The sequence below is a fragment of the Capra hircus genome, chromosome 19, assembly GCF_001704415.2.
Source record: "Capra hircus breed San Clemente chromosome 19, ASM170441v1, whole genome shotgun sequence".
Taxonomy (NCBI): Eukaryota; Metazoa; Chordata; class Mammalia; order Artiodactyla; family Bovidae; genus Capra; species Capra hircus.
In genome coordinates this window covers 31034639-31046273 of record NC_030826.1, presented here as the reverse complement: position 1 = coordinate 31046273, position 11635 = coordinate 31034639, and the positions used below count along the sequence as shown (strand labels likewise).

The 11635-nt window shown below is 54.2% G+C and overlaps 1 protein-coding gene across 3 annotated transcripts in view; it reads right to left on the bottom strand.

Moving 5' to 3' along the window:
• ARHGAP44 (Rho GTPase activating protein 44) overlaps positions 1 to 11635 on the bottom strand; it is a 117327-nt gene that overhangs the window by 2805 nt on the left and 102887 nt on the right. Inside the window, exons 17-21 of one of the 3 annotated variants that reach the window (XM_018064678.1) lie at positions 5905 to 5922; positions 5021 to 5242; positions 3521 to 3678; positions 2341 to 2721; positions 525 to 574 (exon numbers count right to left, since the gene is read on the bottom strand). In XM_018064678.1, the coding sequence (XP_017920167.1) occupies positions 567 to 574; positions 2341 to 2721; positions 3521 to 3678; positions 5021 to 5242; positions 5905 to 5922 (787 nt within the window). In that variant the 3' untranslated portion in view covers positions 525 to 566. The remainder of the gene's footprint in view (positions 1 to 524; positions 575 to 2340; positions 2722 to 3520; positions 3679 to 5020; positions 5243 to 5904; positions 5923 to 11635) is intronic. The other 2 variants (XM_018064675.1, XM_018064677.1) reach the window with 2 other exon arrangements.

Below are 11635 nucleotides of genomic sequence, written 5' to 3'. Positions count from 1 at the left end.
CCCTTTACAGGAGCAGGAGGCCTGGCAGAAACTGCTGGGAGGGCTCCCAGCGTATTTCATTGAATTGACAGAAAGGCCCTGGCTAGCTGCATACCTGGGACAACGTGAGCTCGGGGTGAATTCTAGAACGGACACTAGGGGTGGTTTAGAAACTGCTGACCATCCTGGAGGACCGGGCGGGTCCTCTCCCCAGGGGCCCCTCCCTAGACCCCGCGTGCTTGTGCCTCCCCCAACACTGGGCACACGTCGTCAGCCAGCGGGTCATCCAGTGACAGACCTGGGATGAGGGAGGGGGCTGTCACCCCTTCCTTCTGAGCCCGCGTGGGAAGCAGCTGGGGCTGGGCCACTCTGGAGGGGGACAGTGAGGGAGAAGCTGAGCGCAGCCTCTTTCTCCTCCTGAGAAAAGCCAGGAGGCGGCCGCTGAGCCCCCAGGCCACGAGAGGCTGCCGTGCGGGTCAGGGTGCATGCAGAGCGCAGGGTGCGGCCTGGCTGCGGGCAGGAGAGGTAAGGCCGGGACCGCTTACCCTGCAAATCCCCCTCACGTGTCCACAACCGCGTCCCCCGTGTCACACAGCTGCGAGAACACAGCAACAGGAGTCGGAGAGAGGAAGAGATACGATGAGACGACAACGGAACACAGCACGCCCAACAGCACAGTCAGGGGGCCGCAGCAAACCACGACGACCACACCGCTCAGACCACTGCCCCGCGGGATGAGGGGCTGGGCCGCCGCCCCCCAGATGACTGCCCAAGGGTAGCAGCTCTGCACCAGGGGTGGCCGGGACCCCCGCCATCCATCAGGGACTCTTCCAGAACTACCAGCGGGAGGGAGGTGGTGCTCACTGTGGTTCTCCAGGGAGGGCTCTCCTTAATGTCTTAAGAGCCTCAGGGTGGACAGAGCAGCTGAGCCTTCACCATTAATCACATCCAAGGAAAGCCAGATCGCCATTCAGCCACTCCCCATGGTATATACATCTGCTCCCTGCACCCCAGGCACGCGCACTGGACTGGTCTCTTCTAGGCAGCAAAGCACTGAACCCATCTGGTCAAGGGAACCCTCACTCCCGAGGGCGGACGTGGGGATGAATAAAAGCACAAGTCAGGACCCAGGGCCAGACCGCTCCCTCCAGTGTGTGTGTGACATGTCTGTGTGGAGGCAGCTGTGTTTGTATATGTATGTGTGTGGCGTGTGTATACAGTAAGTGTATATATGGTGTATCTGTGTGATTTATGTGTACCTGTAGTATTTATCTGTGTGGTGTGTGTAGGTTATGGTTACACATTTTCCTAGAGGAAAAATAGCTCTACCTTGGATGTTAAAGCTACAGAACCTTGTCTGAAATTGCATGCTTGCACACTTCAGTCGTGTCCAACTCTTTGTGACCCCATGGACTGTAGCCCTCCAGGCTCCTCTGTCCATGGGATTCTCTAGGCAAGAATACTGGAGTGGGTTGCCATGCTCTTCTCCAGGGGATCTTCCTGACCCAGGGATCAAACCCATTATCTCTCACATCTGCACTGGCAAGAGGTTCTTTACTGAGCCCTTTCTAAATATATTTTGCTAGGAAAAAACCTTTTTCTAATAAGGCCTGTTTGAAGTGAGGTGAAAGTCGCTCAGTCGTGTCTTTGTGACCCCATGGACTCATGAAATTCTCCAGGCCAGAATACTGGAATGGGTAGCTGTTCCCTTTTCCAGGGACTCTTCCCAATCCAGGGATTGAACCCAGGTCTCCTGCATTGCAGGCAGATTCTTTACCACCTGAGTCACCAGGAAAACCCAAGAATACTGGAGTGGGTAGCCTATCCCTTCTCCAGGGGAATCTTCCCGACCCAGGAATCGAACCGGGGTCTTCTGCACTACAGGTGGATTCTTTACCAACTGAGTTATCAGGAAGCCCATAAGACTTGTTTAGTTATTAGGAAAATATCTTTGTCTCTCAACCTCTGTTCTCACGGTGAAAACTGGTACCTGAGCTGCCAGTGCTAAGCTGAGCAAAGCCCCAGACACACCTGTGCTGTGATCCCGCTTTCTGCCATCACAGTCCAGCCCCTCCTGAAGCCGCCTCTTCCCACGACGCAGGGCACTTGGCCCCCAGATGCAGGATCAGAACCCAGGCTGGCAGGCGTTCAATTGGGAGAAATCCCCTAGGGAGCCCCCTCTCTGCAGGACAACTGGGTCTGGGGCTGTCCACGGCCTCAGGGGGGCTTCTACGGAGACCACCCCATAGGCCACAGATGGCTCCAGCAGTCATCCCTGGGAAACAGGGCCCACCTCCTGCAAAGTCCCCAGTGGTCCCACCATGCTAAGGCTCACACAGATGCCACGCGTGCCAAGGTTACCTGTCGACATGCTCTCCCCAGGGGACACGCCGTCCAGCACGGGATGCTCTGAGGACTGCGGGCTGGAGGCAGCGAGGCTGACGGTGGGTGGCTGGGGCGGCGGCAGGGTGGGCCTCTGGCGGGGCTTCGGGGTTGGCCGTGACTTGCTTAGGGCGCCCGTGAAGCCAGAGGGGGAGGCCAGTGGGGGCGCCGGGGCCGCGGGGGAGAGCTGGCCTGATGCCAGGGAGTAGCCCGGGGGATAGCTGAGTCCATAGGGTGACGGGGTGCTGGGGGGCGTGGGGGACAGGCTGAGTGGGGATGGCTGGCCGGCAGGCTGCTCAGGCAGGGGCCCCGGCTGGCCGAAGGGGACCTTGGGTGGAATGGGTGCCAGCTTCTTGGAGACTGAAAGACAAATCAGCACGCAGGGCTGTTAAGTGGCACCCACCATCCATCCATGTGGCTGTGAGCACCTTTCCCCTCACCAGCAGTGCCCCACGCCCGGCTCCTGCCACCCTGAGGGCAGCTGATGCTGTTTTTAAAATTCACCTAGAACTGCAGGTTTTCACATCTGCCCTCCTCTTCTCTCGATTCCTGCTGTGACTGGCACGCGCGCACACGCACGCACACACGCACACGTCCCACCCCCAGGCAGCAGCTGAGTTCAGAGTCCTTCCATCGCTTCACAGTGGTACAAGCATCAGGGTGTCTGGGAGAAGGTGGGAGTTGAGGATGCATTGTCCGGGAGGGGACACCTAGAGATGGGCCTGGACACTGGACCCTGAACAAAGCAACCATCCTCAGGGCAGGAAGCTCTTTCGGCTGAACCTCCAATGGCTCTGGGATGCCATAACAGTGACCTCCGACCCAGTCCTCCGGCCACAGAGGCCCAGAACCTCCATCACTCGGTCTGTCTTTTCCCTGTCCTTGCCCTCAGTCCCATGAACTTGCCCTGGAGGTGTTTACCCTTTAAGAATTCCAGGTGTAGATGTGGGCAGATCTGCATTGTTCTAGGTGTACCACTGCCCTGACTCCTCTGCACTGCCCTCTTTTTACTTTTTTTGATTCAGGATCTTAGTTCCCTGATGACCAAGGATTGAACCTGTACACCTGCAGTGGAAGCAGAGTTCTAACCACCAGACCCCTGGGCAAGACCCCACACTGCCCTCTCATTTATTTAGTGATGAGGGTGGCCATGACGTACCTTTCCGGAGGGTATGAGGACTCTGGTCCGCAGGTGGCTGGCCCGGACTTGTGCCTGGCTGTGCCCCAGGCTGCGAGCCTGCACTGGGTGTCCCCTGGCTAGAACCCGGACTTCCCTTCTGCCCTGATCCTGGAGAAAGTTCTTTGCTTTTAGAAGCACTGTATCACAAGAGAGTTATAAAACAGTTAGTCCCTGAACTCAGGCAGCTTCAGCATCAGAATCATGAACTGAATATATGTTCTCTGGGCAGGTGTGGTCCTCTCAGACCTTCCTAAAGCCTTCAAAGATGCCTGTGGAAGTGACCGGCCCCTCCTGGGGGCTCTGAAGGCCTGAGCTCCACTCCCATCTCCAGGTGGCCCCCTTATGGCCAGATGCCTTTCCTGGCCTCGGCCCTCTCCCCAGCAGACCATCCCAGCAAGTCTCCTCTTTGTCAGTTTCCTCCTCCAGCCAGCAGCCCCTGCTTCCTGCTGGCCTCTCTCCCCCGTCCTGCATTCTAAAACAGAACCAAAGCCCATGATACCATGGCCAGAGGTGGCAACCCCCTGTCCTCTCTGGGGGAGCCGTCAGCAACCACCCCACCCAGGGTCATCTCCAGCCCCTGCCAACTCTGTCATTTCCCATCTCACAAGGAAAATACTTTCTATACATTAAAGAAAAAAAAAACAAACCTGCAACCCCTTCATTTAGGGATTGGTATCTGTGTGCCTGTGCACACACACACAGTCACCAAAATGTTTCCAATTCCTAACAGAATGCACAGTGGGCCTGGTGAAGTGGCTTTCCTAATTTTCTGAATTGTTTAGAACAGAGACAAACAGGCAAGGGGTCTGTGCAACCCCGCTTGTAGAATCCCCTCTGACTATGCCCCTCTCAAGGGGGGTTGTGGGGGGGCCTCCTCCCCTGCGCCCCTGAGGACCAGTGACCCTGTGCCAGCTCAGATCACACTTTCCATTTTTGGAGGGACAAGGGCCTTTCTCCATAAAAGCTCATGGAACCAGCACTGGAACGAGCAGGCTCCCCAACTCTTTTCTTCCTCCACGAGAATGAAATGCATGATCTCATCACCTCTATTCTTTACCTGACTTGCACCCATTTTAGCAGTAAAAATGGCCCCTATGCATCTAAAGGAAGAGGAGTGGAGAGGAGGACCACTGAAATTCTAAATTTCAAAACAGGTAACAAGCTGTAACAGTACAGGAGGTGACAGAGGAGCTGGGATCTCAGCTTCCTCGCCTGCTTTGGCAAGCTGCCACCTTACACGTGCACCTGGGATGCTATTCCTAAAAAGCCTGGGCTCCCTCTGATTACACAGGGGCTGTGAATCCCTACCTGCTGCCAGCATGAAGCAGAAGCCAAACCAGGATGCTTAGAAAGGGGACGGGGGACATGACCAACTGCACGAGGCTCTGAGGCTGTGCAGCAAACCCCAAATCCCTCATCCACGTGCACTGCAAGCTAGCCTACCCGGGGGTCGGGTGGAGGGCAGCGCCCCGGACTTACCTGGTCCGTTCAGCCGCAGGCTGGAGGCCGAGGCCGGATGGAGAGAGCGCGGGCGCCACGGGGCCCTCCGGGGACTGCTCCGGGAGGGGCGACGGCAGGGGCGGGGCGAGCTCAGCGGGTGGGGCGGGGGGCTGCATGGCAGGCGGGGCGCAGGATGCCTTCCGGCCGGCCGAGGAGCCTCTTCGAGCCACCCACGACGTGTCCATGACCCTCACGCCCATGCTGGCCGGGGACACAGAGACACCCAGGCTTAGCAGCGCGCCCACGGCGCCGGGCTCCTGCCCCCACGAAGCGGCCAGCAGCGCAGCCCCGAGCATCTGTTGGACCAAGGAAGCAAGGCGGCGGCCGTGCTCCGCGGAGCGTCCGGCAGCTCCAGGCTGGGGCGGCCTGGGCACCGCTAGCCTTAGGACCGCGGCGTGCCCGACAAGCTCCCCAGAACCCAAGCTTCCCTCAGAGCAGAGAGCGGCTTCGCTGGGGGGGGGTCACCCACTCCTCCCAAGTGGAGGGTGGAGGCGAGGCGGGGAGGGGGAAGGGGGCGGGCAGCATCAGCCTAGAAGAGAGCACCGACCAGCAGGGACACCTGAACACCCATCCTTCTTTTTGTCACCTGGGGGTCCAGGAGCACAGGACCAGCTCAGGACTCGGGGGCCAGCTCCAGGGCGCTGGCTGGCTTACAACCTCTGCAAGGTCTACAGAGCAGGGCGGGCTGATCATGCTCTGGTCAGTCCCCACCCCCAATTCCACTTCAAGAAGGGGGACACAGCTCTGAGTACATCGGCCAAAGCAACCAGACACGCACATTCACCCCTGCAGAGCTCGCTAAGGCGCCGCTCGCTATTCCCATGGACTGCACGTGGCCTCATGGCTACCCGAGGATACTGTACCTTTGGATTTTCCTAAGGCTGCAGGGACAGAAACACACAGACATTAGTGTGGCAAACACTGAGCCTGCCTCTGGACACACAGCGGCTCTCTGTCAGGGCCAGGGGCTAAGCCTGGGGCTTCCACTGAGCCTTGAAATCGTTTGTTTAGTCCGTCTCTCCAGTTAAAGTGACTTTTCTGTCTGCACAGGTGAAGAGCATCCTACCAAGCTCATAGGTGAATAAAGACAGAAGCTGAAGAGTTGACACTGGAGCTTGTGGTGGGGGTTGGGGGCATGTCACAAGGAAGGGAAAAAAATCCACAGAAGCAGCCATCCGCTCTTTTCTAAGTTATATGATTTAGAAGGTGGTCAATCTCCTTTCCTCTGGTCTAGGAGATGACTGGTTCCATGATACACAGTCAAAGCCTTCACTGACTATGGCAAGAGCTAATACTGCCAGTATTAAGGGATACACAGATGTTCATGCAGGGAGAACACCGGCCAGTCCCCATCTCCACTGGGGATAAGCAGAGGGGTGCCCCTTCTTACTGTCACCCACACTGGCCAGGAGCACTGAGCTGCCACACCGTGAGTCTGCCCACCTTGCAGAGGTGCAGCAAGATTCAAACCAAAGCTTCAAGGTTGGGGATTGGTTGTAGCAGGTGGGATGTGGTGCTTTACAAAAATGTGTGGGGAGGGAGCCTCCGTGAGGGGCACAGAGGACAGTGGTACTACAGCCGTGCACACAGAAAGGGACAGCTTCTGACACACTTTCCCGGGGAGAGCGGAGGGGAGAGCGGAGGGGAGAGCGGAGGGGAGAGCGGAGGGGAGACCCCTCACCCCCGCCACCACCACGCCGCCCCTGTGTAGAGTCACTGTTAACACATTATGGACCAGGGCATTTTTGCAGAAGCTAACGCTTGTGGTATTAATACCTTTCTGGTCAATAATGTGTTAATAGTTCTCTTCTCCAAGGCATTTTGGGGGCAGCTGGTCTCTCTCTGGGATCCACTACCCACCAGCTTGCAAGTCGCCTTGGCTCTGAGGACCACCCCCAAATAAACAGGCACCTTCTACAGGGGATCTAGTCACCCCCGGAGGCCACTCAAAACTCTGCAGCAGGGTCCAATGGCATCCCCTGGTATCTAAAGTAAGCTGGGGCAAGCAGCAAACTGTGCTCTTTGGGTTTCTAAATTTATCAGGATGAAAAAGAGCAAAAAGCTTAACATTCCACTTGGGAAAGTGAACTGACGCCACTTTGTCGCAATGGTTGGTGATGCTGTTCCCTGTGGCTCCTAGAAGAGCCCTAAAGGAGGGCGGTCTCACACTCGCGGGTTTTCTTTCTTATCACACTCTCTTTCACTTAGAAAGACCTTCCCATTTGAGATGGCAGGCGTGGGCTTTGGCATCAGGGCTGGTGCGGGGACACTTTCTATTATCAACCGCATCTCCCAGCACCATGGACCCCAGACACCAGGCTATCTGATGATGCCCTGGTTCACCAAGGGGAGGACGCGGAGGGAGGACCAGTGAGACCCACTAAACCACAGCAGCAAAGCATCAGCAACCAAGCATCGAGAGGTGAACGCACGCTCCTGCTTTCATAGACAGCAAGCCGCCTGTCATCACGACTCTCCCAGCTGAAGTGACTTTTGTGGGGCAGGCAGCATGCCCTGTGCCCAGGAAACAGGCATCAGAAGTTCACAGATGTCTTCAAAAGGCAATAAAAATCTTTATAGACCAATGAATCACAATGGCAACAGTGACAATCTTGGAGGCGTCAAAGCTAATGAAAGAGGCTAATGAAAATCTGCTTGAAACATTGGCAGATTTAAGTGTCTGAATGTCTAGCTACAACTCCACCCAAAGACAAAATTTATAAAATTGCTTGGCATGTTACCAAGAGCAAGGGAGCTACTCAGAAGCAGAAGAATCCCACCAGAAGGTCACAGGAGCAGGTCATAAGTTTCTGCTCACTGTTCTGTCACACAAAGAAGTAATAGTCACAAGAATGAAATAACTTCGTGTTGTTTTAAAAAAACACCAGATTCGATCCATCAAAAACAACCAACTCCCGTAGAAACTTCACAGATACCCACATCGCTTATGGATGTCAAAAGATTCCCCAGAGCCACTGCTTCCAGTGAGGATGAGAAGAACTTGGTTTTTGCATCCTTTATAGTAGAATCAAGGCAGAGGCGAGAACCAGAGGCCACAAAGAACACCCGAGAAGCAAAGGGTTTGGAGAGCAATTAGCAGAAAGCAGGACGACGTGGCAAGAGTCCAGGAGGGGACCTGTTCAGAGTCCTCATCTGCTCCCCCTTGGGATTCACATGGGGCAGGCTGGCTGGCAAGGCAGCTCCACTGACAGCTACTCTTCCCTGCTTCACTCCTCCTAGCCTACTGGGACCTCGTAGCGCAGAGTAGCTTATCCTAAGCTAGGCTTTTCTGGTGAGTCAGAAGCTCAAGAATGTGCCTGCCAATGCAGGAAACCCAAGTTCGATCCCTGGGTCAGGAAGATCTCCTGGAGAAGGGAATGGCTACCCACTCCAGTATTCTTGCCTGGAGAATCCCAAGGACAGAGGAGCCTGGTGGGCTATAGCCCATAGGGTCACAAAGAGCTGGACATGACTGAGTGACTAACACTTCACACTATAACCTGGCAGGCCACATAGGGAAAAGATAAGATGCAGGACCTTAAAAATTAGGAGACAAAAGCCTGCCCCAGAAAAAAAAAAATCGGAAAGTTGGAGATTTCAGCGTAAGAACAGGTGTCTACAGAAAGAATACATTTATCACTGAGAATAGAAGTTTGCTCTGGACTGTTCCAAGTGATGAGCTGTCAAGAGTTAGCAGCTATATTTCTTTTTGACCTCTGTAGGACAGACATCCAGAGAAGGCAATGGCAATCCACTCCAGTACTCTTGCCTGGAAAATGCCATGGGCGGAGGAGCCGGGTAGGCTGCAGTCCATGAGGTTGCTAAGAGTTGGACACGACTGAGTGACTTCACTTTCAGTTTTCACTTTCAAGCATTGGGGAAGGAAATGGCAACCCACTCCAGTGTTCTTGCCTGGAGAATCCCAGGGACAGGGGAGCCTGGTCGGCTGCCATCTACGGGGTCGCACAGAGTCAGACACGACTGAAGCGACTTAGCAGCAGCAGCAGGATAGACATCTGTCATGCTGTTTTTATTTTTGGCCACATCATGTGGCACACAGGATCTTAGTTCCCCAACCAGGGATCAAACCCATGACCCCTGCAGTGGAAGTGTGGAGTCTTGACCACTGGATCGCCAGGGAATTCCTTGTCATGCTGTTTTTGAATCCTGGTCAGGAATAGTTTTACCCAGAGATGCTGGCCAGTATATGGATTTGAGGTATTTAAGTATACAGAGGTTGGATAGGCTTTGATTTTTCATCTAGAGATTGGTTACATTTGGAATCACTGGAAAAGACCCTGATGCTGGGAAAGATTGAAGGCAGGAGGTACAAAGGGGGACAGAGAATGAGATACTTGGATAGAATCACTGACTCAAGGAACGTGAGTTTGAGCAAACTCCGGGAGATGGTGAAGGATAGGGAGGCCTGGTGTTCTGCAGTCCATGGGGTCGCAAAGAGTCGGACATGACTGAGCAACTGAACAACAACAAGTATATACTGATCTGAAAGGTTTTCATTTTTGTTCTGAAGATCAGGTACATTTGGCAAATACTTGCTGAGAGAAAGGAAGCAAGAAAGCCTGGTATCTCCCCCCAAATCCACAGGAGCTTTGGGAGTTCCTGGACCATTTAAAATGAACTTGGAGGCTGGGCAGCAGTGGCATAGTAGGTGCCAACATGAGAGATGAGTAAGAAGGATCCTAAAGATCCTGGCTCAGCCTTGCCCACACTCCCCCAGGAAGGTCAGGATCAAGTATTTCTAGCTCCTCTAGGGATCATTCCTCTCCTAAATGCGTAACGAAGTTTCTTCACCTCCCCAGGACAAATAACAGCCGGAGGCACCAGGCAACATTTCACAGACCTGGTCTCAGCACCCACAAATGTGTGAATCCAGGAAATGTGGAAGCAGAGGTGGGGCCTGGGCCAAGAATACACCTCTCGAAGGCTGAGCTGACAATCCAAGCCTCAAATACGAGTCAAAGTTTCCATGGTACCCAGAATCTCTAGCTCTGTCTGAAGAAAAATCGCGGCACCCTCTCACCACTCCACAACCCTGTTCAGAGTAGCTGCATTTGGGGTTCTCCATCTTTCTACTTGGTCTTCAGAGGACCCCAATATCCACAATCACAACAACAAGCTCCTTGGAACATGAGTTCTATCTCGTGACAACAGGCTTTTTGATGTAATAAACTTGGAAAAGGATGCCACAGCCCGCTGTGAAGATACGTGACAGATCACAGCAAGTAAAAGACCCCACAAACTCATACATTCAGGAAGGTGGCTCCAACATGTTGAATCATGTGTCTCAGGAACTCACGAGACCCGGGTGTCTATCTCCTCCCCCCGGCCCAACATAACCAAGCATCAGTGGAACCTGTGTTCCACAGAGCACCTCAGGTCGCTCCTGAACTTCTCAATTACAAGTGCTTATTCCAAATTACAGGCGTCCCTGGCGGCTCAGGGGTAAAGAATCCGCCTGCCAGTGCAGGAGACATGGGTTCCATCCCTGGGCTGGGAAGATCCCCTGGAGCAGGAAATGGCAACCCACTCCAGTATTCTTGTCTGGGAAGTTCCAAGGACAGAGGAGCCTGGAGGGCTATTGACCACAGGGTCGCAAAGAGTTGGACATGACTTAGCAACTGAACAACAGCAACATTCCAAATGACAGTGCCTCCAGGCTACGGTGTCTGTGTAGACATACTCATGGATTCAGGTGCGGCTGTCCGCTGACCTGGTCAGGCCCTCTGAGGATCAGAACAGAAGTGATACTGCTACAGACACATCAAGTAGTACTGGAAAGAGCGGCTACACAGAGCTGCATGGCGTGCACGACCTCAGCATCCTTTTTCTTTTTTTGGCACACTGCGTGGCATGCGGGATCTCAGTTCCCTGACCAGGGACTGAACCTCTACCCCCTGCATGGAAGCTCTGAGTCCTAACCTAAAGTGACAACCTAACTTGACTACCAGGGAAGTGCCCAGGGTCCTTTTTCTTTTTTTTTTTTAAAGCTTGTTCTGATTCTCTTTTGTTGCATAACAAACCACCCTCAAAATTTAGTAGCTTATCGATCCAGGCCACAAATCCACAATTCTGACAGAACTTGGCAGGGTCAACTCAACTAATCCACACAGCACTAGCTGAGGTGGCTTGACTTATGTAGTTTTAGCCTCTGTACCCCTAAGCTCCAGCAGCACCTGTAAAACCGCCTGCAGACCCTGGGGTCCCAGAGAGATGGCTCTCTAGCCACAGAAATCCTGACGACCCTGGCTCTTTATATTCAGAAGACCATACTACAGGGGCCAGTGGACACTGAATGCCCCGAGGTGCCACAGTGACAACTTTCTCGTAGAGGTCATCTGGATGGCTTTTCAGAGGGGACTGGGAGTCAGACCAGGTCTGGCCAGGAAGACAGGGAGCCCAGCTCTGATGCAGAGACATCTGGGAGTGAAGGACCACAACTGACCCTCCAGGGTATCCCCCCCAGCTAGAGATGCCTCACACAGGAACCGAACTGCTTAAAAACCATGTTTAAAAGACAAATTCCAAACCATTTGCTGGCATCAGGAATGAGGTGACAGGGCCACTTAAACTGCT